Consider the following 26,107-nt stretch of genomic DNA (forward strand, 5'->3'; position numbering starts at 1 on the left):
TTAATCTTTTTTTTTAATATGCACAAGACGTGATATTCATACCCCAACCCCAGCATTACTTTTATTTATCGCTTTTAAGGGTCACTGGGTTGGTTAAAATCATTTTATGAAATACATGGTGGTGTTTACCGATCATCCCAGAAAACATATCAAATCCTACTGTGATGAGTTATATGATTGCAAAAGAGTTTGCGTGTGCACTGTATAAAATATGATTAATTTCTATCAGACTGTTGGTAAAGTGTTTAATTCAATGTGAACATATCGGACTACATAGTTTTGGGTGAAACTTGTTTCAGTGTGAGAAGATGGCGATCTCTTCAACTTCATTTTTATTCTTTGAGCTATGAGAAAAGCCTAATCAGGGTGGTGTTAATGCAGCATGTATCTGCTGACGTTAATGGGCAATTGATCTTTGACATTTGTTTGACAGATCATCTGTGGTGAAAGTCAATCAATCAACCAATCAATCAATCAATCAAATTTTATTTATATACCCCTTTAATAGCCAACTGGTACCCAAAGTGTTTTACAATAGGATAAAAACAACAATAGATAAAACAAAACATAAAACGCGATTCAAGAGTGCTATTAAAAAAAGTAAAAAATGTTGCAGGACATTAAAAGCCTTCCACAAATAAAATAAAACAGTAAAATTCGTATAAAATTAAAATAATCAAAAAGGAGCAGATGAAGTGAGTCTATAGTGAGTATATATAGTGGCCTCGCTTACAGTTACAATCTAAACAAATGGGTCTTGAGCTTCGACTTAAAAAAGTAATTTGATCAATGACATTTGAGATTATGAGATTATGAGATATGAATTAACCCCTTTTTTCTTTTACATTTTGACATAGTTTATGTACCTGGTCTCTATAGATGAATTTTATACATTTTATACATTTCTGATTATTTGATCAGAGATAAAATATTGCAGTTAACACAAAATAAACCAACAATTGCTCTCATTTTTTGCCACTTGTACACTATAAAATAACATGACAAACCAGCCTCAGCATTCGGCACTTCTCGCGATAGAGTCCAAGTCACGCGATAGCTCCAAGCAGTCCGCAAAATCCTGACCACAACAGGTTACTACAGCAACAATGGCCGCCTTCCGCAAAGTGGCTGCGCTGGCTGTCAAGCTTAGCCTGCGCTCGGTGTCGACAAACGAGCTGATCGGGCGTCAGACGGCCTCAAGAACTCGGAAGTGTCTCACTGTCGGAGTATGTTTGGCGACGGGAGGTGCAGTGGCACTTTACTTCTACGAGGACCTGACCAACCGCAGAGGCTGGAGGAGGACTATGGGGACTCGCAGCATCCACGGTTTGCTGCCATCCATCCCAGCCGTTGAAGCTAAAGAGAAGGTGGGTGGCGAATCTGTACGAGGCAAATGACAGCTCGGTACTCATTGTCAAATATGTTGTTTGTTCGTCTTTGGTCACCACGGCCTTGTGTGTATTTTTTTTTTTCCCATTTTGGCAGCTGGGCAATGTGCGCGCGCACATGGATGTGGCGCTGTCCGATGGCGCTGGTGCTGAAATGTCAACATGAGTACTTGCGACAACACAACTTTGAATTGAAATTTGAGAAGCAGGTGTGCAGCGATAGCACGGTGGATGGGGTTAGTGGTTAGAAGGTATGCCGACCTCACAGGTCGGACATTTCGAAATGTGAGTCTTGACTACGCTTCCTTTGCTACTGCAGCTTCCACTCTCATTCTGAAAACATCCATGGTAGGCTCACTCTCATTCTGAAAACATCGATGGTAGGCTCAGAAGTCAGTGTTTCCTGACCTTTATTCAGGTCATATTTTACATCTCAGGGAACACCACCAAAATTGAAACGTCACAAAAAGTGGATACACGGGTTATTATTAATTTCTGCCATCGAGTGTAAGAGCGTTTACCTGTTCCACTTGTCAGAATATGTCTTGGGCATTAATAGATGAAATATTGGTATTAAATTATAGATTATAATGATGCTGTGGCACAATGGTTGGAAATCACTGCTCTAAATTGTTCATAGGTGTGAATGTGCGGCTGTATGGGTGTTGTGTTTGTGTCCTAGGATTGACTGATGATGAGACATTTCAAAAAAGAGTTTCAAGATTGAGTCATAAATCACTCAACGTAGTACAGCTCCACGGTGATGTGCTCGGGAAAGGAGGAACAATTGAATTGAGTACATTACTTCAAGCTGATTGGGCGATGTGGCAACTTGCCTACCAAACTTTTATTTTAACCAATCACGGCAATGGAAATCCTAATCAGGAAGTTCGAGAAGCAAAAACTTCTTTTCCGGTGTCGCCAGTTCGGTTGGTTTGTTTGTGTCCCCCGATCTCAGCGCTTCTGGCTTTTGTCGCAGCCACATATCCCGCCTGTAAACACATCGCTGCTTTGCGATTGGTCCGGTTATCCAGTAGTGTGTCTTGGAGAAAACCAGTGGGCTCGAGACTAAAGACAAGGTGGATTCTCGCGTTTTTGAGAACACGTACGCCGTGAGAATTAAGGTTAGAGTATGCCACCTCTGTGAACCCAAATGAAATTCCATTTGGATTTGCCGCACATCATCCGAATGGTCTTTATGTGTAGCATTTTCATTCTGTATGGGCATCTGGTTACAAGACTCTTACGCCTACTATGCTACTGTGTTTTAATGTTGGTCAGTATTTTGGCATTTGGAGGATTATTTATTACTTGGTATTTGGTTTTAGAACTATTGGATAAAATCATTGGACAAGAAGGAGTGCACCATCAGTTGTGTGGTCCGAGAAGAAAGAGGACAAGGCTTTAGTGAGGTTGTGGTTGTATGCAGACACAGTACATGACTTAACCTTTCATTTCAAATAACAAAAATAAATGTTACATCCATGTTAGTCATCCATTCTCGCATGGAAGCAGAGTACCTCTTTAAAGTAATTTCTTAGTTAGAGTGAAAACCACAGCCTTCTCATGCTTAGTATGGAAGCAGAACACTCATCTCATATTTATGCATCCTCAGTGTAAGCAGCAATGCAACATCAAAGCTTTATGAATGGATCGGTACGCTCATTAGCATGTTAGCTGAGCTGTGCAGAAACCTCGCTGCAATGAGCCCAGTGGCCAAGCAGGTTTAAATTTGGAAAGCTGTTTTGTAAGTACAAAGCTTCATGCAGCACAAAAGTGCCGGTGTAGCACTGCAGCCAATCTAGTTGATGGGCTGGCTGCTTTGAGATTCCAATCTTGTTGAAAGTATACTTGGAAAAAAATGCGTGTGCTCTCGTACTGAAGCTTGTTATGTTGCATTAAAGTGTGTGACTCTATTTATAATTTGAAGAGACTTTGTGCTAAAAAAAAATATATATATAACAAAATGATATGTTTACCCCTCTAAACTTTACCCTTCTTTTTTTTTTTTTTTGCTCTACAGGCACATCCAATGGACTTTGAGGAAGGAGATGTGCACATGTCATCCCATGAGTATCGTTTCCGTATGTTTAGCTCTGTGGAGTATGACGGGCAGGTCTACATGACTCCTCAGAACTTCATTGAGTCAGTCACCATGAGTGAGCCAAGGAGTACGTAAAGCATTGCTTTGTAGACCAGTAGTACAGAGAAGTGACCTCTGCTCTTGGCTCATATCAACATCTACATATGAACATTCAAGATATGAATGCAGAACATTTAGATTATATCAGTCAACTACAGTATATGTACAGCTCAGGGCAACCAACCACATACCTTCTCTCAAGTTTGGAGTTGAGCAACACAATTCGCCAGTCAAAGCCAGTGACAATCATCCGATGGACAGAGGGAGATACACCCCCCCCACACACACACATACAGAAATTAAATTATTGTTTAAAATAAACAGTTAGATGTATGTAGAGACAATGAGCCAAAAGCATTTATTATTATTGTCAATAGGGCAGCAATGTGTTTAAATTGCTAGCACATCTGCCTCACAGGATTTGAATCTCATCTTAAAGCGCACCTCAAATCTACACCCTAATTCTAAGTTCAAGTGATGTGTTCAACCTGAAATGTTTTGGTTGGTGTCAAGCTTAAGCTTTCCCGTAGGACTGATCAAGTTTAAATACATCAAAATGTTTGACCTTGTCTTTGCTATCTCTGCCGACCTGCTGCCATTATAAACAAATTTGCCAGCTCAAAGCAGATGGCCCTACAGCTTTTGTTTAGTCTAAGATTAATGTTAGACACAACCCTGCATTGACACTGACACGCACAGCCCTCCCTTGAGCGTTCCATTTGCTCACATTTGCACTTTGTTATCATAACCAATTATCATCCAAACTTTTTTTTTTTCCAGGACACGCACACAACACATGTTTTTAAAAATGTAGTTCTGGACAAATGTTGCATGCAAACTATGCACCTGTATGAGTGTTTACATCTGTGCTGCTCCTGACATATGATAGAGCCACACATGCCCACTCAGCAGCCGACATCCTCTAATGCCCCCTTTGAAGTTGAATTAAGATGAACTTTTGTTGTATAAAACAGAACAAAAGTAGTATGTGCTTTTACCGGGACATTCCACCTACTACAAAGACAAGGACAGGGCACTTTAGATGGGCCTGTGATGATCACAGTTGTATATACAGCGCGCATGTGTGTTGTGACTGTACCGTGCACATTAAGACCATTTCTAGATAATACAGATGCTATCTGACAGAGCCCACCCAAACCCTCTTCTCTTCTTTCCCTTCTTTTTCTCTCTTTTGTCTGGCTCCCCGGCAGACAAGAGGCCCTGGAGGTCCCTGACCAAACAGGTGGGAGACACACTCTAAAAGCTCCTTTCTTCTTTCCTCCATGTTGTCAGCATTTGTTGTATTGTACATGTAGTTGTTTGTTTAAATCTCAAATGTGACTTTCTTTTTTAACTCCCTAATAAGTTACAGTGGTTCATATTGGAATCGCAGGGAGAGGTACAGTAGCGCTTATCACCATTTGACTCAATTTGACTGTTTGATTAACGGGTCAACACATTTTTACAGGATTTATACATTTATTTGAATAATTAATATGGTGTTCAATTTTTTTTCTTTAGAAACTAGTTGAGAATGAATCAACAGTGCCTCCGCTGGTTGCAGCCAAAGATTCACTAGTGTAAACTCAAAACAATCTATTTACAATCAATGCCATACAGTTCATTCAATTCAGTGTGTCCACTAGCATCCATAAAAATTAGATTTTTGAAAATTAGCCTTGCAACAAACACAATAAACATGTACTGTACAACAATTTCTGTGTATGAATTTGACAAATTATTTGATTGAAATGGCCTTTTAAAAAGTACTAAAACATCTTAAATTTGACTTAAGCATTAGGGGACATGTTTCAAGCTACGCTTTCAAGACATACTATTCAAAACACTTGGCAATCCCCATGAGAATCTTTACCAGTGACATTTACTTTTTACATATGTTTTTCAGGAGCTGGAGAAAATCCTCTCAGATACGCCACCTGTATGGAGAGGATCGTCCAAACTATTCCGTAACCTGAGAGAACGGGGTACAGTATACACATGCATGTACAGTATATGAGCACATGCCACACACAAATGCTACAAATATTTTAAACATTATTTATTTAATTAACTAAATATTACATTCATGATTCTATGAGGCTCACATCTCAAATACCATATTTTACTCAGTTTCTGGGTTTACCTGCCAATGTGTATGTTTGTGAGTCACAGTAGGTGTCTTTAATCCGAGGTTGGAAGCATGCTGTCCCTTACTGACGGCCAACCAACCAACCTGCTGACCAGACTAAAAATAAACCAAATCTCCATCCTCTCCTCTCTTTTTTTCCTCTCCATTTCTCATTTAAGTATACAGCACCAATGAGAACCCATGGAACTCTTAATACAATGTTAAGTATATAGAGTATTGCTATTTGTCTCCTTTAGGACCCTCAGTAGTTTGAGTCCCAGACCTGATCATTGTGTTGTTCAAGCTACATGGGAAGAGGTGGGGTGACTTCTGTTCCAAATCAGCTCTTTTACACAAAGTAGTTGTGCATTAGGAAACACAAGCCTGTCACTGGTTCTATCTGGTGTCATGTTCACCAACACACACACACACAAGTGCGTCCACATCCACGAGAACGCAGTGTTCCGCAACACTCAAGCAAGTCACCCTGAACTATCTGGACAATCAGACAGCGAAAAAGAGTGTTAATGGGGCCAAAGTCACAAAGGATCACATCCTGAAACATTTTTCATCTGCTTATGCAAACACGCACAAAGTCACAGACACAATCTGCCGGCTAAACTGAAAACTCTTTCTTAGATTAGCTAACAGGTTTTAGTTAAAAACAAAAAAAAAATTGCCTGAAGAAAACGCGACTTAAATTGCACAAATTAGACATTAGCAACAAGGAGAGCAGTGTAGGCAGTAGACCAATGTTTTGTTGGTCATGTATTTTAGTCAGCAATTGTTTTCTTGGGGAATTTTAGAGGCGTTTGAAGTGCAAACTACTTTTTTTTTTAATAGAAAATTCCAGATGGTGGCCTTTTTCACGTTGGTAGAAATAGTGTGTGGTCCAATGAATTATTGATATACATCAAGGAGATGCATCAAAAGATGCTATGTTCTCAAAGTAATGATTGTGTGTTATTGTGTCAGTGTGTGCGACCATACTAACCCCATCATGGTCTCTTTGCTAGGTATCATCTCATACACAGAGTACTTGTTCCTGCTCTGCATTCTGACAAGTGAGTCTCTCAAAGTTAATGTAGGTATTACATGAACTAGTATTGCCATAGCTACAGTTTCCCTTCCGGCTAAGGTAGACACAAAGCATCCAACAAAATGTAGACACAGCTCTATAGCTATAAAGTGAATTTTACTTTCCCATAATTCGTTAAATGAAATGGTTGGCCTAGGTCTAAAAACAAGCTAGGAGGCTGCTTAATCTCTATACTATAGGTAAAGAAGCTTTTAATTGTATTAATGAATTGAAGGAATGAATGAAATTGAAGGTCGTGGTCATTTAAATGGACTCTGATTATTGTCCGCTAATGCCTGTATCCTATATGTGGCTATTCGACTCTGTTGATAAAACTCACCATGTGTGTTCTTCTCTGCTGCAGAGCCCCATGCTGGTTTCAAGATTGCTTTCAATATGTTTGATGCAGACGGTAACCAGATGGTGGACAAGAGAGAGTTCTTGGTGGTAAGTCTCTAATAGGAAGGCTAAACCCATCATCCATGGCATAATCTGTCCATTTAATTTTTGATGTTAGTGGTATAGTTTTTCCTGGGTGTTAAAAATGTTTTGTCTGAATACTATATAATCATAATGGTTTTTATTCTTGACCTCTTTGCAGCTTCAGGAGATCTTCCGGAAGAAAAATGAGAAGAAGGGGAGGAAAGGGGATGCTGAGAAGTCAGCACAGTTGGTAAGTGAGTTGGTAATCAGGAATGTGTGAACAAGGATCCATACACAATAATAGTATGCAATAAATATAAAAACATCACACTTTGCCAATTGTCCTGAATGTAACCAACAGTGTGACAATTATGAAATGTCCATAGACTGAAAACTGATAACACTGATACTTTCTATTATCTATAATAATAATAATAATAATATTCTAAAACAACCCAAACAGTAAACATTGTAGGCTGTGATCATTCTAAATCATCCACAAAGGTATTGTGATTCAACAATTGCTTTGGTATTGCTGTGCCAAACTGTACATGTGGATGCATTTAAAATGCTGAATTATCAAATAACAATTTTTGGCAGTATTAGGAAGGATAATAACCCACCATCAGACCATGACTGAGTGCATGCTGCCTTACAATTTTTTGTTCTCTCTTCTACCATGACAGTGACATCCCAACTGTGTACTGAATCAAATGGATATGCTCTTGTGTAATTCCATGCTTCTGTGATTAAGTCTTAGAAACAACATTTTCTTCAACTACTTTTAAATATGCATCTACTGACATGCCTAACTATTAAAGATTACTTTAGACAATATGTTAATCCATAGTGTTGGGACACATGGAAAACTTTTTTGACAAAATGAATCTCAAGCTCTCATCAGACTGTTTTGTCAATACTCCACATCCATATTTTAAATGGCTGATTGAGAAAAAATGTTTTGGAGGGCGGCGAATTGAGAAAACTTTCTTTCCTGATGAAATTAGGTGTGTTGCTCTAAGACATAGTCAGAGATCCACTGGAAATGACATGTCCCTCTCTATGCAGAGTGTATCCACAACCTCGCTCCTTGCATGTACTAACATGTCTTTTATCTTCTCTCCTCCCTCTCTGACTGCATGCTTTGCCGTCGCTCTCTCTCTCTCTCTCTCTCTCTCTCTCTCTCTCTCTCTCTCTCTCTCTCTCTCTCTCTCTCTCTCTCTCTCTCTCTTCTTCATGCCTCTTTTCTGTGTGGTAGAATATGCAGCTGTATGGATATCAGGTTGCCCCCATGAACAGCGTATGTATCCAAAAACATAGCCCTGTAGTTGTTTTTGCTCACCTGTTTCAGAATGTCATCAAAGGGTACAATTACCAGATTAAATAATTAATTGCTCCAAAACTGTACTTGTCGGTGGCTTCGTGTCAAATGGCTTAACATCAAAATTCTTCTAGGATTTGGGACAGGATAGGGAAGAAGTGTCAGGTATACAGAAGGAATGTAGCCAAGGTTGGATTTTTTTTTCCTCATCAGCTCTGTGATTGATTTTATAATGGGTAAAAAGAGGGCTAACGGAAGGAGTAAGGTGTATCTGAATTTGTGGGGGGAACAAACACACTATTGATTTTATGATCTGACGTCACCTAGGTTTCGTTTTGCTCGACGTTAATAAGCCTGTGTCTCTTTAATGTGGGAATTTACATTTTGAATCTTCAAAATGAATATTTACAAGCAGGTTGTTATATAAACAGTATCCAATTAGCATGAGAGTTTTTAATAGTCAGGCTGTAACCTGCTTGATAAATGGGGTATGTGTGTTGGGTAGTTTTATAAGGGCGAGGTGGTCCCAGGGTACATCATGACCTGATATTATTATAAAATTACAAAATAAAATTGATGACTAAAATGCAGAAGCTACTTCCTGAAGTGGTGGTTTTGGAAGTGAACTGACCCTGGCCCCCCTTGACCACCCCTACAGGTGCTTAAAAAAGACAGTCAGGAGTTTGTGGCACGGAGTTACTGGGACGTTCTAAGGCGAGGCGCCAGCCAAATCCTCTTTTCTGACCTGGCTGAGGTACACAGATCTAACTGTCCTCTATGCTGTCATTCCTCCAGTTGATCATTTTTGTCATTTTTTTCTTAATTTAGTGATCATCATTGTGTGTTTGTCTTCATCACGCATACTAGAGTAAGATATACAGTAAATGTACCAAAATACTTCCACAATGATGTTAGCTTGAGTCAAGATAGATGTGTCTCATTGTTGAGAGATGCCACCACATTTTCCCCAGCCTCCCATTTTTGTTTTTTTCCCCCTTGCTATATTCATGTTCTTTTATTGAAAGTTTATGGATTTACTTCAACTTCTGTTCCCTTTTATTCACTTATTTATGTATTTATTTTGAGAAATCATACTTTAAATAGTTCCTATGGATATAGAACATTTATTCTTGATGTGTCTGTTTGTTTTTATTTCTAAATCTGTACTGTGCTGTTGTGCCATGATTGTTCGAAAATATTCGCTAAGTGTGATGTAATGTTTGTCTAATAACCAATCTCTTGTCTTTTTTTAACATCTTGTGGCCAATCTTCCGGTCAAACTATTTATCATATACAGCACATTTAAATCTGTATTGAAGTATATGGAACACGAAATTAAGCAGATTGGAAATGGAAATGCTAACCTCAAAAAAGTTTGTCCATGATTTAGTGTTGTTATTGTTAAAAAGTGATGTGTTCATCTTTCATATTTAATTAGAATCTACAATAGTTTTCATAGTTTTTATTACTTCTTTCTCACTAATTGTCTGGAATAAATCCCACGGGTCTTGCATTACGACTTAATAAGTTAACAATTTTTTTTCCTTGCCCTGTAAAGAGCTATAAGGGTTAATTCTGTTCAATAACATCACGGTCAATTTTTTTATAATTGTAAAACTTTGTGAAATGGTTTGTTAAGCAGCATCTTGTGCTCTCACCTAAAAGCACCTTGTTTGTTTCTAATGATTAATAACAGCTAAAACATAGCACGCTGGCTAGCTGTCTAATGACAGGCTTTGTGCTGTGGCACTGCCGTGGCAGCGGAAGCTGAGGTGAAGGTAATGACAGTGAAGTGTATCGGCTCTGACCTTGTATTTACTCTCAGGAGCCTTTCATCTGCTGGGATGTCAGATGGCCACAGCACACACAAAATCAGGCAAAGTCACAAGAAAAAAAAGAATAAATGAAATGGGAAAACATCTACCAAATGATTTAACACTAGAATGTGCAGAAATTATGCAAACATACGCAAAGGTACAAGTCAATTGTGGAAGCAGCAATACACTGACGTGATAGAATACACTTGAGATAAGAAGTAGTTGATCAGATAAATAGAGTAAAAGAGGAAGAGATAAAATCACCAAATAGATGAGGGGATGCTAGATAGGCGGCCGGAGGTCAGCGGACAACAAATGTCGAGGTACAAAGTGGGTGGGTAGAAGAGAGCCTCGGGAAGCACTTTGAGGGTAAAAGAAAGGAGCAGGTTGTATTTAAAGAAGGATGTGTTTACTCAACAGATTAGTCAAGCTCTTTGCTTTTGTGTGGCAAAAGAGGCTCCGACTGACACATCTAGGAGGAGGCAATGACAGTTACTAGCAGGAGAAAGGAAATAAGCGTAAACTGAGAACGTGCGCTATGACAGGGAAATAAGGGACTGGAGAAGGGAAAAAAGGATTGACAGAAGGCCAGAAGGCCAGAAGACCAGGTCATGGGAATGAAAACATGGAGTAGCCCAAATCCATGGTCTGACTAACTGACAGACTGAAGCTGAGCTGCTCCTTGGACATAATCATAGAGGATCAAGAAGACCATCTCGGATTTACATCATGTTTTTACTTTTAACAAATGATCAAAAATATTTTGTAACAAACACACACACTTGTACCCATGAGTCGAGTAGTCATTTTGTGGTCACGGTAAAGATAATCTTCTAAACTACACTACACAAAGCAAATGTTTTGGGACACTTGGCCATTACAATATGTAGTAGATGACCCACTTTACAGCTACGTAAGCTTCCACTATTGTGGGAAATATTTCTACAAGATGTTGCGATGGGTCTGAGATGTTTTATCTGTTCATCTGGGTGAACTCATGTGAGGTCAGAGGTAAAGTTGGACCTAATGGGCCTGCTTCATCATCTGACCTTGAGTTTTACATAATCATCCGATTTGGTATGCAAGCAAATTTGGAAGCATAGCATTATCTACATGTCTTGATAAACGGCCTTTTCTGACTTCTCCGTCTTTGTCCTGCTTTGGGTTTTAGGATTTTAATCTTGAGGTAGAGCCCCATTCAACATTTTGGTGCAAATGATTATGATGCTCCCCCATCTTTGGCAAACATGAGATTTGACCCAGTGTCAATTCTGCTTACAGTAGCATGGGCATCAAAAACAAGGTTTGGCAGTGATGGGCATGGCTGTGGTTGAAAAGTATTTACTTCCCCCTTTTCCGCCTTGATGCTTGTTGACTCTTAATTGGAACTGATCAAAAGCCTAAAGTCCCATTTCTAATCATGTCAATCCTGAAATATCCCCACGGTTAGTCATTTCAAAAGAATCCTTCACTACTCATAATCATCTTATTTCTCTTTTATAAGGGTTTAGAAGTATGATAAGCAAGTGATTACATCATGAGCGAAAACATAATAAATACAACAAAGTCTTTTAATTGGCTCGAATAATCACAATAACAATGTAGACCGACTTGTCTAACTGGATGGAAGGAAATATCAGAGGATCAAATGAAAGAAAAAAAAAGGTGGAATCATCTCACATGCTCTGCGTGTGTGCTCTTGTTGCTGTGCTGTTAATGATCTGACCGTCCGTCTCTTTGGCATTTGCAGCTAAATGCATGAGGATGTGGTAGCTTGATTGCATCTTTTCACCGGCCACTTCATCTGTCTTAACCTCAGTCTATCTTCTCTCTCCTTCTGCATCTTCTTCCTTCCTATATTCCGATTCTACCTCCAGCACGTTTGTTGGCTATGAGCATGCCACTTTCAGCTGTATCACTTGCGTAAACTCAGTTTCTTTGCATTGTGTTTTCTGCTGTAACAACAAACGTCACCAGTCTGGCCTTCTTGATTAAGTTTGTTTTAATTTTTGTCAGATTTTCAAAAGTGGATTAGCCAACTTGATTTATGAGTAAAACCTTGAGAAAATCAACAATAACGTGACCTGAACTGGTGCATTTGTGTCATGGTGACTGCTGATTTTTTATTTTTGTGATGATTGGTTGATACGATCTGGATACACCAGCTAGCTTGACTATGTGCTTGGACTGTTGGGTTATTGTATTCAGTTTCTCAATATACATTGTTGTCTATTTGTCTGTGTGTGTGTGTTTACCCTGTGAGAATCAAGTCAAATTCTGTATCTTTTCAAGAATAGTCAAAAGCCCCTAGTACTATCCATTTCAGTTTGTGAGTTATCTTAGGGTGCACTGACCACCAAAATAGCGTTACATTAGTATACATTGTAGTGACTCCCTCGTTTGGTATTGAGAAACGGACAAAAAAGCAAAAGCCTGAGTTTTGTTGAATGGTCTCTCACAGATGTCTCTTTCTCTTTTTGTCTCATTTTCTTCTGACTTTAGCGTGCAGATGAGAATTTAACAATTGACACTACCCTGCTGGTACATTTTTTTGGCAAGAAAGGGAAAGCTGAGCTCACGTTTGATGACTTTTATAGGTAATATTCCATAGCTTGCACAAAAGCCTGCGATGACTTGACGCACAATTATTCATGCCACCAATTAGCAAGTATATTTTTTACTGTAATTTATGCTATTCTTTATTCTATATTTTCAGGTTCATGGACAACCTTCAGACTGAGGTGCTGGAGATTGAATTTCTGACCTACTCTAAAGGAATGGCCACCATCAGTGAAGAGGATTTTGCCAAGATTCTCTTGCGCTTCACCAATGTGGAGAATATTGGTGCCTACCTGGAAAATGTCCGACACAGTATACCTGATGAGAAGGTACCTTGTGTTACACTTGCCTACTCTCTTTTTCCCAACAGTGAAAAATAATTGTTTTCATTGACAGGAAACAGGATTGTAAAAAAATAAATTGATATCCACTGACATGTTTTTGCAAACAGTAATTTCAAGTGATGTTTTAGGTTGACGTTTTATCTTTAGCTAGCAGCAGCAGTTCTTTAATTCCCTCACACATCTGTTTTGATTTATTCTTCCTCTGTGAGTGCTCATGCCTCCCAGCCATGAATAGCACCTGAAATTTCTCCCCGCTATTTTTGCCTGTGGCTGTTGTCGCTCTCTACACTTCAATGCTTCATTGCCTTCCCCGACTACTTACACACACACATGCACTCTCGCGCACGTACGCACACACAGCATTTCTCTTTAAAGTGCATGACATTAATGTAAAATGTCTATGATCTTTTTTCTATGAGTTCATAAAACACATGCTTTGTAAAATAAACTAAAAACATATACGTAAATGCGATGAAACACAAATGTATTTAAAGTATTTAAATTCTGAAGATTCATGGGCGTTGATCCCTCTCATTTCTTTTTGTTAGCAGTAGTAGCAGTAGAATATCTGTCATATTTAACACATTAATTTTTTATTTATGTTGCACTGTAGTTTTATTTTTCATTTTCCATAAAGAAACTGTGACTTTAGGTGGCGTGTAAAATAATGACATCTAGGTCAATTCATTGACCTACTTGTAGTGCGCATTTAATCATGTTAAATTTTTTTATTTGATATTAATGAAAAAGCCATTAAATGGCTAATTGTAAATTCAGTTTTGTGTGTTTGAGGTTTATAATTATGTGAAATAATGAAATCAGTGTTACTTGTGTTCAATGCTGTACATAAAGTAAAAACAATTGGCAAATGGCTGATCATTTTGGCCGATGATCAAAGGGCCAATATTGGCGGCCGATTAGTCGGTCAGGCACTAATTAGTATACATGGACTCATATTTATTGGAACTCTGCAGCATTTGTCTCCAACTTAATCCTACACTATCAATCTGTCCTCATAACTTGGCATTCAATGGGAAAGCAGTAAATGGCCAGTCACATGGTAAATCGCTTTGTACATTATTGCCATGAGCAACTACTTTAACTCATTCCACGCATTTTGTTTTACTTTGTTTTCACTGATCTGATATGCCTCAGAGTGTTAATGTGTGTCTGTTTCTTTGGCTATTTAAGGGAATCACATTTGATGAGTTCCGCTCCTTCTTTCAATTTCTCAACAACCTTGAGGACTTTGCCATTGCCATGCAGATGTACAATTTTGCTTCTCGCTCCATTGGACAAGGTTGGTACAGCTGCTACAGTAGATGACGAAAGGCACCTTTGGTTCTCTTTTTCTATGTGTAGAGAAACACACCGTGTTTGTCTTTGTCCCCTGCCAGATGAATTTGCAAGGGCAGTGTATGTGGCCACAAGTCTCAAGCTGACACGGCACTTGGTCAACACTATCTTCAAGATCTTTGACGTGGATCACGATGACCAGCTTTCGTACAAGGAGTTCATTGGCATTATGAAGGACAGGCTGCACCGAGGCGCCAGGGTGAGGAACTATCTTTTCTATCGACACGCACCAGCGGAAAGATTTCATGGCGGGGTGGGGGGTCCCATTATTTCGTGTCCTGCACATTACTTGTTTGATGCTTTGCTCAATGGCACGTAAACAGTGAAGTGGGACCATACCTGCACCTTTCCAAATGAAAGTATAGTAGTTGCAATAGCAGATGAAATATATTACAGAGTGAATGTGCACGTCAGGGCTGAATCATGAATGAAACAACAAAGTACTGAACGATTCAGTCGACAAATGAATGAAAGATTTTTATGAACTGATTATTGTGATTCAGCACAGTCAGAAAATGAACTGCCGCTCCTACCACCGCTGCATAGTGAAAGCTGTGGGGATTTTTCAGGATGTTTGATCTTAACTATCTATGACAGCTTGGAGAAAAAAGGCTGCTATCAACTCCACCTAATTATTTGAAGTGGTGAAAAACTCCAAGAGAAATGGAAATCACCTCATGTCACTGAACTGAGCTGCTTCTAGAGGGGAAAAAAACCCTGTGATGTTTTCTGTTATGTCAGCGCAGACGACTGTCAATATTGTCGCACGAAATTAAGATAACATTAGTTCCAATTTTGTTTTTGTGACCCAGTAGTTTTTTGATGTCATTATCTTTTATAACTAACCACTTCTCCCATGTCTTTATTTCCCCCCTCCCACGCTTTCATGCATTCTTGCGTCCTCTGTTGTCCTTCCAAAATGCCAAATGCCTCTCTTAACCTTGTAACAATGTTAACAACATCTGATTCATTCCTGCTTTGCTTTCCTGTCTTTTATACTGTTGTAAACATTCTCATTCATCTCCCTGCATTTTCCTTTCCTCTGTCACGACATGACATCATTCTCAGGGATATAAAGCTATGGAGCGAGCCATCTCCTTTAGATCCTGTTTGAAAAGAGAGCTGGCAAGCAGGTATTACCAACAACTGTACCCATTACATATTTGCTGATTAAAAGATCAAGTGTTCTACACGTAACCTGTCTGTGTTAGCCATTTTACAAGTTGATGTTAGAATGTGATTGTAACATGTTGACTGAATGAAATATAGGCTGATAAAAAAATCATGACTGTTCAGTTTTATCACAAACATGCCACCCTTTGCTGTCTGTTTACTAGGTGAAGACCCCATGCCATACCTCCTTTCCCCGCTGTGTTGTCAATGAGGCCAAGCGACAAATGAGAGCATTCCTGGATGGGAGACAAGACATTATATACTTGCTTAGGAACAAGGGTGGAGTCTAAAAATGAAATATACTCTTAAGTTTTGGAACAGTTCAACAAAATCATTCTACACCATAAGAAAAGTTCATCTCCTGCAGTGCAACCTATGCACACTGAAACAGCACAGTGACCATAAAGATATTTATGTTGTTACGTATGTACTTACTAATATATTTGCATGATTTTCATGCACTCCAGTTTTTTCCTTTTAGTCCTTCCTATTTATTTGATTAATTGTTGATGTTTCCTTTGAGGCTTTTCAGGTACTGAATATGCAAGAGTAATATGCTCACCCTATGTTTAGTAATGTAATCAAATATCAATTGTTAAAAATGTCACATTGGTGTACCTACTTAATTCAAATTTTAAATATATATATCTCAGGCGAATGAATCAATTGTGAATTACTTTTACTGAAGCGTACGGTGAAAATGGTACGACCGCTGTTAGTTATGCGCATGCGCAATGGACATTGCACGTCACCGCTTTTAACTCGAGGACGATGGCCCTTACGAAGATTTATTAAGCATACTCATTTTTTAATTTGCATCCATGAGGAATCAAAATGTTCCATTCCTCCATGTACAATATACTGGTAAGTTAACATTTAACTGATGTAACTATCAACATAACATAAAAAAGAATTAAAAAAGCGAATCAAACGTTTTATGTTTATATTATGCTTTCTTCCTGTTCATTCGACGTCAGTTGTTACTGTATGTCTGCTACAATACGACCTACGAAAACATTGTTGCATTATTTTAGCCTATTTGCTATATAAAAGGGGGCACATATTAAAGTTAGGCAAGTAATTGATAGTAAATGCTCACTAAACTCTAAACTTATTGCCAAAATGCTGCCCTCAAGTGTCATAGAAGCTAACTGCAAGCTAAAACCAAAGGCCGACTTGACGTGGATAAAAGTTCAACATTAGACATATGAAGACATATATTGTGCCTCGCTTGTGTGTTACATGGTTTTATTAATCAATTTCCATAATTTGGGTGGTAAACGTTTTAATCTAATCAAGATTTCTAAGTACTGGTTGCGGAACATTTCTATTGTACCCGTTCTTGGTCGGACCGTATTAAACGGCGCACAGTGCATTGCCTTAACCATCATGAACGCCAAATTAAATCACGAGCAACCCCAAAACCCATTTAATATTTTTATGTAACGTCTGCGGAGACTTTGGCCTTAAGCTTTACAAATGCGCGATTTAGATGATAAAAGACAAATGCTATCAAAACAACCGGCGCAAAGCATTCTGGTGTTCTTTGATATAACATTTAATTAGGCTTTCAGGCGTCCAAATACATTTACATTGACCTATTTTTTCTGGGGTTATGTTCTTTGATTATAACATTTAATTTTCTTATAAGGCGTCCAAATAGATTTGAATTGACCTTTACTCTTGTTTCTTTACTAGACGTCACGTGGTGAGGTTTGGACAAAGATAACATCAGCATATAAGCGCTCTTTGTGGTGAAAATAGTACAATCGCGTATGACTTCCGGTCGCCGCATATTTATTTGTCAAGGCCATACTTATAGAGATTATTTCTGTAGTCCTTAACTGAACAAATGCGTTTCTAAAATGTATGGCTTTACCAACCACCATAAGGAGAGGTGACATTCCTTCCTGAGTGTGAATCTGGCTAGAAATTTTGATCTAATAAATTTGTAGCCATTGACGAACGTTTGATATTTCTTCATGAGACTCTGATGGACAGAATATGTCCTAAGTTATTGTTAGGTATTGTCAAAAGAAAAGTATGTGGAGTTGTTGATATTGTTTGTCGATATTGTTTGTCGTAGGTGTTCAGTCACTATATGCTGGTACAAGTGTGTCTTCAAAGACTTTATTGCAGCCAAGCAAGTTAACGATCATTACGGAATGTATGAGGCATTTCGTGAGGTCACACACACACAAAGAACTTGCTGCATGAAAGAAATTTTGGAGCTATATCATTATCGGGATATAAAAGTATCTCTAGTATCAGGATACAGTCTAATATGTTGTTCACATCCAACAATATACCAATTGCATTTCTCAAATAAATGTATCCATCAAGTGCCACCATGTACGTTTATGTCATATTGAACCAATACACGTCAGATAAACAAAAATTAATGAACCAATGACTTGATGTATTAATCTTATTTTGAAACAACCAACAGGAAACTGCATCATGGTTTTATTTTGAAACGACCAACAGGATGACCAACCCTGCCCACGCTGTTGTAACAAACTACGTAAAGTTGCTTGAGCGTCAATGTTGTTTTCCTTTAGCCCGAATGTGCTCACTTACCGGTGATAAATTTAACTCCTAACAGGGGACAAACCGGTTACAAGATAAAACAGGAGCGCGCACATTTAATCTGGAACAACACTGTGTGCTGTCTGATTCCGAAACGTAGCTATAAACGCGCGTGCGGACAAAAACGAGTTGGCATCGTTATTTACTAGCTAATGGGGTTAGCCACACAAAGCTCCAATTAGCTCTTTCAATTCCGCAGTTTCGCTTGAGTTTACACCAGACGTTTGTAATCTATTTCCAAGTGAAGTCTTATTAGGTTCAGAGAATGAACTGGCTTTTCCCCATCTCCAAGGGTTCTGGACCTCACACTCCACTCAACAGCCTACAGCAGCAACGACAGCGACAGATTGAGTCTCTGAAAGCTGCTCATCCCAGGTAACGACAACCGGAATGCGGTCATGTAGGTTGCTGGAAGTTCGCTGGAAGTTCTCATCGTTTCATTACACCAAGGGTGTATGTCATGAGTCATTCTAATCGCAATGATATGCTAACTTTGTAGCTTCTCAGAATGCATGTGACTTAACGGCGCGAGTCATCCAGTCAGTATTTTATTTATTTTTTTACAGGAGAGGAACAAACAATATTTTCTCTGAATAAAGATTTGGTCGAAGTGGGTTTTAGGACAGGTGCAAATCGTCTGTTGTTACGTGGGCATTTGACCATGCTGCTAATACTTCCTGGTATCTCAGCGTGTTTGCTAATCCAGTTGGTGACGGTGACAATGACCATGGCTATCTTTAGAGTTGGCGCTGGCTTGTCACGTCTTGTCATATCACTACACATCACGCGTGTCCTATAGATGCATTTTTTAAGGTGTTTTTTTTTCTAGTCACCATAATTGCCCGGTGTTTTTTCCTAGTACATGTGATCTACATTGTTTTCTGATCAGCCTGTGCGCACCTAGCAGCGTGATTTCAGCGATTAGGTATGCAATTTGATTGTCATTTCTGGGAAATAGTTCACACTAGATTATGATTAGACTATGTTCCACTGCTTTACTCTTATTTGGAGGCATTATTTGAACCAGATCCTATAGGCAAAATCACACAAAAACGTTCCCCAAAAAGCCCCCCCCCCCCCCCCCCCCCACGACAAAAACAATAAATGTCTTTGGAACCCATCATCCAATTTTCAGAATTCTTGGTACGTGATACTCTAGTCGAAGTGGCCATTCCAACCAGACTCAGACTGTTGACAGACTGTCATTTTGGGGAAATCTTGTCAACTTTGCTCCTGCAAATAGACATTGAAAGCTCATGATTTAACTGGAATTTTGTCTTCAGCATTGCAGAAATCCAGAAAGATGTGGAATACAGGATCCCATTTACAGTCAACAGCTCCACTATCACTGTTAACATGTGAGTTCATATTTGCAGACACCGTTAGCAGTTTTTGGGTATCACACTCAGACTTAAGCATGGTTTCAGTCAGGTAAACTGAACTACCCTTAGTCAGAGTTTATACTTTTCTAATACTGGGCCATACTGAGTGCGAGAGGGGTGCTAATCATATTCAACCCTTCAGTTTGAAATGTTCCTACTCATTACAGAACCACTTACTTTGCATTTTAGTACATCTAAAAAAAGAATTGACTGTGAAAAAATTGAACAACTTTAGAGACGAGTGTTGTTTCACAGAGTGTTTGGTTAGCTCTCATTATTAGTGTCTGTCACCAATGCAGTCGCGCTAGAATGTTTAGTAGAGGTGTTGCATCAAACACTGTTAGATGTAAACTTTACACTCAGCACAGTATTCATGTCTTATCTAGAGAGAAATCTGTATAGTTTAATCAATATTCAAGCTAAGGTTGCAAACTTCTTCGCCCCCAGTCTTCTGCCTCCTCAGTTCCCTCAGGAGAAGCCAGTGGTTAGCATCTACCCTCCTGTTGGTCACCACCTCATCGACAGCAATAATGGCACTATGATCACGAGCCCTCTCATCAGTAATGTAAGTATGGCTGGGACGTTTGGAAAATGTTAACCTATTGTTAAAGGATCTCGCTTTGACTTTGATCCCCAAACTTTAGTATTATCTGTAGAATTGTTCTGATGTGCATGGTGACGATCACATAATTTTCAGATGATTACTATTGGGTAAAAAAGACTTGTTTGTTTTCATTTTAAAGATCACAAAGCATGATTGTGGAGTTGGTGACTACTTCATTGGTGTGGTGTCACAGGATAGCATAAACATGAAGCTGAACTCTCAAGACAGAGATTGATACATTTTTCATTCACCTCAATATTCCTTTTTTGTAGTTTGGAATGCATTCAGACCTTGGTAAGGTCATTCAAAGTCTGCTGGATGAGTTCTGGAAGAGTCCTCCTGCCTTGATGTCTACTGGCCCGTCTGGCTTTCCATAGTGAGTCTGTTCTATTTCTATGCAGTACTTATGAAAAGAGACATCGCAGCTTTCATACTGAACCCTAAACAAATGCTCAGCCCACAAAGCACATGACTTAATGTAATCCCTCATGTATTGTAGTCATTGTCCTGCACTTTTGACTCAGCGACTGAGTTTGATGACAATTTGTTTTGTTGTCCACCCTCAGTCCCAAATTCTCATGAAACTCTGCTCAAGCATTTTCTGTACTCTAACTAGGATGATAGCTGACTAAGCATATCCCCTTACATAAATTTCAAATGGTCAGGTAATTGGTTTCATTATGATATGTCTAGTAACCTAGTATTTTTCCGAAACACACATTACCTACTAATTTCAAGAGCCTATGAACCTAAAAGGAAGTATGCCTTCAATTACTGGTTAGCCAACATGAGACTTAAAAAGACTTTGTGATTGTCACTTACATTGTTACAGGACAGGCTTGTAAATATACTGTATATATAAAGCATATGTACAAGTGAAGGCTTATTTCGATTAAGATAATAGTTTGTGTCAACAAATACTGCAACTCAAATGACTCAATTTTCTTTAGATAAATGTAATCTTAGTAACACAATGCTATTTGCCTAAACCAACAGTAGTATGTTCAAGCCATCGAGCATCCCTCCTTATCCGACTCCGGGCTACCACTACGGTCCTCGACATGTTGGGCAAAGTCAGACGCCACCTCTCGCACCAGCTCAATCTGGAGTAGGACCAGTGCTTCATTCTGCAGTTGACGGAGTCCATGGGTCCCCCCGAGGTCCAACCCCTTATGGCCTCATTACTGACCTGCCAATGCCTGTCCCCATTGGAGACTTGCAGGTACACTGATGGAAAAACATCTTATGATGTAGCACTTAGATCTAGGGTTTCAAAGTCTTCGTTTAGTAGTTTAGTTTAGGGCTGCACAATATCTGAAAAACATAGCGATATGGTTGCGGAATACTGTATCATGATAACGATATTATTGTGGTATTTTACATGTAGCTAAAGAAATTACAGTTTTATTATCTAATAGAAGACTGACGTTTTTTTTTATGCAGCAAAATAAACAAGCTCAATGTAATCTTAGGTCATCAATTGTAATTAGCCCAGATAATGTTCAACTATTAGTTGGCTATGCACATTTTATGAGTCATCGTTGCTTAAGTTGCAGGGTTTGGAGCGTGTGAGAAAAATATACTGCTTATTGTCTGGAAATTACAGTATACTATACAATCTAGCAGTAGAGATGGATCATTGACAATACTTTAGTTTTTTAATGGCCCTTTGTAAAGGCTTCCTTTAAATTATTTGCTTTCTCATCATTACCTTTATTTGTCTTTTCAGGTTGGCCTAAATGGACATATGTACAAGATGCCTGAGATTCCAGAGTCTTTTCCTGAACTCTCTGACTTGAAGTAATTTAAGTGTTAAGACTTTATTCAAGCATACTGTTTGAGCATAATTAAAGAAAATAGTGTTTGTTTTTCATCCATCTGTCCATCCTGTTGTACATACACACTTGTGTACCCACACTTTGTTTCGTCTTTCCCCAGTCTGACTCAACTGTCCAACATGTCAGAAAATGAGGATGTATTACTGAGATTCTTCATGACACTGCCTCAGCTCAAACAAGTCATGAGTGACAAAGAAGAGCTGGTCACCAACATTGTGGATATGGCAAGTACGTTCCTCTCCCAAACATGGCAATACATTAAATGTTCAGCCAGCCTGGAAGGAAAAGCTGTATTGAGTTGGGGGGGGAACTTGTGTATCTCTTTTTCAGAGAAAAACCTTCAAATGGAGCCACAACTGGAAGGGAAAAGACAAGAAATTATCGACAAGGTTTGATATGATTCCAAATGTAGTAAGTCAAAATCCTCCTATTGCGCATTTTTCTGTCAGCTCACATTTCTTCTGTGTTTAGTTTGAACAGTTGACACAACGGAAGTTTGCCTTTGAGACAAAGATGCAGCGACAACACGATCTCAGTGAGGTAAATCTCATTGTAGCATAGCAGAATGGATTTCTCTGTTTCAGAATTCTACAGAGGGTTTTCTTTGAATTAGGCACATCCAGTCTGATGCAAAAGAAATTAAATGTGAACCCTAGCAAGATCTTTAGTGTACATTTATGTATACTATTTTAAACATACACAAAAATACAATATACAAGTTCATTGTGGATATTTTAAAAATATAGAGACCACTTGAAAAAGTGTCTTTCGGTCCGTTTCTTTAATCCGCACCAGGATTTGTTTTCATTAATTACACTACTTCATTTCTCTCCTGCACTATAGAGCTGTAGCCTGAGTACTCTTCAGGCTCGATTAAAGGTTGCAGCACATCAAGCCGAGGATGACTCAGAAACCACGGCTGAAAACTTTTTAGAGGGACGCACCGACATCGATGAATTTCTAACCAGCTTCATGGAAAAGAGAACGGTGAGCTCGTAATACAATTCACAGGGCCATATTGTTCCCTGTGCGTAGGAGGGCAAAGCTGCACAGTTTTGTGGCTGCACAGATTCTCCCATCGTCAAATCTGTCATTTGCAGACTTTCATGTCAGATATGCGCTCTGGGTGGCCGTTCACTTTCAAATCAGGTCTTTGCGCACAGTCCCAGCTCAGTCCCCTCTGCATTAAGACAGGGTCGGCTCAATAAACTTCAGCAGGGGTTGCTAATCACTGTGCATGGCTGCACATAATGACTGAACACAAAAATATTTCGATGAGTTGATCAAAGAGGCGCTGTGATCATAGCATATCTTTGCTTCCAACGTGTTCCTGGCCAGCATTTTTTTATTTTTATTTTTTAAAGATGAGAGCCACAGTGCATGCACTAAATACAACATCCTTCTGACGGTCATCAAAATTGGTATATATAATAATGTGACTCGCCTGGTCCCCCACTGATCTACAGCAATAGCACGCATACCCCATTTGTATTTAGTTGTAAGCACATTAGTTTGATTCAGCTTGATTTATTTTCTACAGACTAAAATGGTGAGCGTGCCAGATGTCTACGTAGGAGAATTTTTGCAGATACAAAATGTGCAAGCCCAACAAACAGGAACAGGGGAATATAGCCCAGTAAGATGAAGTATGTTGATTGCCTTGATGTTCCTGAACAGCTTTGCCACAGCAGAAGGGCCAAAGAGGAGAAGTTGCAACAGTCCATCCACACACATGAACAGTTTCCTCCCACCCACTAGAACACAAGGTATGCCATTTCATTATAATTCATGGACGGGTAACACAAGGGTCATAAATGTAAGTTTTTAGATTGGATATTAACATCCTGGTTAAAAACAGCCCTTTCAGAAACTCGTAAAGTATGCAAAGAGGAGTTCATAGTAATTTCATCCAACGTGTGTACTAATTGTAGGATGTCTGTTAGGAAACATGGTAGCCATCCATTCCACAGCCACGTGTTTCTTATTAAGAATCCATGCAGCTTTCTTGACATAACAGTGACAACTGATATTTCTTCTCACTCAGCGATTTCTTCTCAGGTTTGGTGTCCTTTCAGTCAACTGCTGCCAACCAAAACAATGAAGACATTAGATGCACACGCTGGGTCCACATTGGGCACCTTGGAGAACAAATCCAGCTAGCCCAGAAGCCCTTTCTTTTTCTGACATCTAAGCTCTAAAATTCAAGCCTAGTAATGTGAAAGAAGGACTTAGACTTAAGTGTCATCACAGAAGTGCAGAAGTGGTACATGCATTGAGGTCTCTGATAAATTTCTGAAGTTTGTGTTTTGAGTTCTCATGCACATGCTGTACCATTTTTTTCTTTTATAATTCTTTTCCAAATCATGAATATTATCACGGTGGCCAGTGGTGAGTGGGTGAACACTTTTGGAAGGAAGCGCAAATAGCATTTGACAGTATTATGTTCCCTTTTACTTGTTTTCAATTAAGCAAGAATGTCACGATCATAGTTGAACATACTGTGCTTAATGAACACGTTCACACTTTTCCGACAAAAAAAAAAAAAAAATCACATTCTTCACGTAAAATTATTCTGTTTACGGGGATCGCGGGCGTGGTGGAGCCTATCCCAGCTGTCATCGGGCAGTAGGCGGGGGGACACCCTGAACCGGTTGCCAGCCAATCGCAGGGCACACAGAGACAAACAACCATCCACAATCGGACTCACACCTATGGGCAATTTAGAGTGCTCAATCAGCCTACCATGCATGTTTTTGGGAAGTGGGAGGAAACCGGAGTGCCTATGGAAAGACCCACGCAGGCACGGGTAGAACATGAAACTCCACACAGGGAGGGCCGGAGGTGGAATCGAACCTGCACCCTCTGAACCGTGATGCCCCCCCCCCCCCCCATTTAATTTAATTGTTTAAATTATGAGTTTAACGCAGACAAACAGTCAGCCACTGGATATGATTTTCAGAATTAAAATAATATATGCAGAAAAACATTACATGCCCTACGATTGGCTGGCAACCCATCTTTGTTGTACCATGCCTCTCACTCAGTCAGGTGAACCAAGAGTCAGAGCGCTTTGAGTACCTTTCTAGGCAAAAAAGCCCTATCAAAGTGAAAGCCCATCTTACCTCTAAAGATAACAATTATTGCAAATAGATGGATGGAAAAGCAAACCAAATAAGTAATAAGGCTCAACAAGAATAATGCGTTAAAACACTAATGCAATGCTTCGTTGACACTAACAATTTATTTACTGTATGTGGCTAATTTATTTTTTTGCGAATACAAGCATCTTTTGAGCAAGTGTTACTGTGGTAAATGCTAAGTTAAGGGCTGTATTATTTGATTCAGAAGTTGCGCGTTCCAACCCAAATGCATATCGGATTGATTGGTAACTCTAAAGTGCCCCTAAGATCTGTGTGTGTCATGTTTAAGTGTGATTCACAGGTGTCAGTGCAAGAGTCATATCATTCATCCATTTCTTTCTCATGTTGTTTCACTGCTAGTTGTGAACGTTATTCAGCCATTTAGATCTTTTGGTTACTCTGATTTCTGTGACAGAGTACTGTAAACCATTTTAGCAGCGTAAACATAATTTTCCATTGAGTTTTTACACTTTGTGAGCGGACATCACTGACTTTCACTACTCAGTGTTGGTCAGAATTCACCCCTGGACAGTTGGATGAAACTGAGCTTAGCATATGTGGAATAATGTTAAGATTGATTTGTTTAAATGCTGCCGTAAAATTCAATGACATAACTGTATTTAAATAATGTTTATAATAGACTTTATTGCAATCAAAGACTTGGACACCTTGTATTATATGTTCTTATTTAATTTGTTAGGCTATTAAAGCATTTACAATTACCATTGTTTTTATGTAATTAATTACAACAATGCAATTTATTGCTTGGGTGGAGATGACTTGCTAAAAGTGTCAATATTATTAAAGACTATTGATTGATCAGA

At 39.0% G+C, this 26,107-nt stretch overlaps 2 protein-coding genes and 1 non-coding gene across 11 annotated transcripts; all 3 read left to right on the plus strand.

Moving 5' to 3' along the window:
* The first annotated feature begins 1,064 nt into the window (after positions 1–1,064).
* Positions 1,065–16,388, plus strand: micu3a (mitochondrial calcium uptake family, member 3a). Of its 5 annotated transcripts, XM_037253110.1 has the most exons (16): positions 1,065–1,367; positions 3,412–3,559; positions 4,743–4,774; positions 5,438–5,516; positions 6,676–6,723; positions 7,102–7,184; positions 7,339–7,410; positions 8,419–8,460; positions 9,140–9,235; positions 11,470–11,484; positions 12,801–12,895; positions 13,015–13,186; positions 14,393–14,501; positions 14,599–14,756; positions 15,626–15,690; positions 15,895–16,388. In XM_037253110.1, exons 1-16 carry the CDS (start codon positions 1,107–1,109, stop codon positions 15,896–15,898), a joined length of 1,479 nt encoding a protein of 492 aa, XP_037109005.1. In that variant the 5' UTR covers positions 1,065–1,106; the 3' UTR covers positions 15,899–16,388. The 5 variants fall into 5 exon arrangements, with proteins under 5 accessions (XP_037109005.1, XP_037109015.1, XP_037109025.1 ...); XM_037253120.1 differs by lacking the exon at positions 11,470–11,484; XM_037253130.1 differs by lacking the exon at positions 8,419–8,460.
* vps37a (VPS37A subunit of ESCRT-I) lies at positions 15,910–24,750 on the plus strand. Of its 5 annotated transcripts, none has more exons than XM_037253196.1 (13): positions 15,910–16,594; positions 18,612–18,694; positions 19,603–19,677; positions 20,149–20,266; positions 20,578–20,681; positions 21,302–21,527; positions 22,035–22,105; positions 22,244–22,371; positions 22,474–22,532; positions 22,615–22,683; positions 22,987–23,130; positions 23,821–23,909; positions 24,202–24,692. In XM_037253196.1, the coding sequence occupies exons 1-12, from the start codon at positions 16,565–16,567 to the stop codon at positions 23,899–23,901; spliced, it is 1,188 nt and encodes a 395-aa protein (XP_037109091.1). In that variant the 5' UTR covers positions 15,910–16,564; the 3' UTR covers positions 23,902–23,909; positions 24,202–24,692. The 5 variants fall into 5 exon arrangements, with proteins under 5 accessions (XP_037109091.1, XP_037109063.1, XP_037109055.1 ...); XM_037253168.1 differs by lacking the exon at positions 15,910–16,594 and adding an exon at positions 16,838–16,921 and having other exon boundaries at positions 23,821–23,905; positions 24,200–24,750; XM_037253160.1 differs by lacking the exon at positions 15,910–16,594 and adding an exon at positions 16,838–16,921.
* Positions 17,537–17,745, plus strand: LOC119130221. Its single transcript, XR_005099380.1, has one exon. It is a non-coding gene; the product is annotated as a small nucleolar RNA U3 (small nucleolar RNA).
* Positions 24,751–26,107: the final 1,357 nt, after the last annotated feature.

Source organism: Syngnathus acus, chromosome 1, assembly GCF_901709675.1.
Source record: "Syngnathus acus chromosome 1, fSynAcu1.2, whole genome shotgun sequence".
NCBI classification, from domain to species: Eukaryota; Metazoa; Chordata; class Actinopteri; order Syngnathiformes; family Syngnathidae; genus Syngnathus; species Syngnathus acus.

What these genes read in the sequence shown, in the direction of transcription:
- micu3a (XM_037253110.1), top strand. Translation starts at nt 1,107, where the DNA reads ATGGCCGCCTTCCGCAAAGTGGCTGCGCTGGCTGTCAAGCTTAGCCTG. An exon ending in CTGAGAAGTCAGCACAGTTG is followed by an intron (nt 7,411 to 8,418) that starts GTAAGTGAGTTG and finishes TCTGTGTGGTAG; the next exon opens with AATATGCAGCTGTATGGATA. An exon ending in ACGTTTGATGACTTTTATAG is followed by an intron (nt 12,896 to 13,014) that starts GTAATATTCCAT and finishes CTATATTTTCAG; the next exon opens with GTTCATGGACAACCTTCAGA.
- vps37a (XM_037253168.1), top strand. Translation starts at nt 16,853, where the DNA reads ATGCTGCCCTCAAGTGTCATAGAAGCTAACTGCAAGCTAAAACCAAAG. An exon ending in TCCACTATCACTGTTAACAT is followed by an intron (nt 19,678 to 20,148) that starts GTGAGTTCATAT and finishes CTTCGCCCCCAG; the next exon opens with TCTTCTGCCTCCTCAGTTCC. An exon ending in GCTTCATGGAAAAGAGAACG is followed by an intron (nt 23,131 to 23,820) that starts GTGAGCTCGTAA and finishes GTTCCTGAACAG; the next exon opens with CTTTGCCACAGCAGAAGGGC.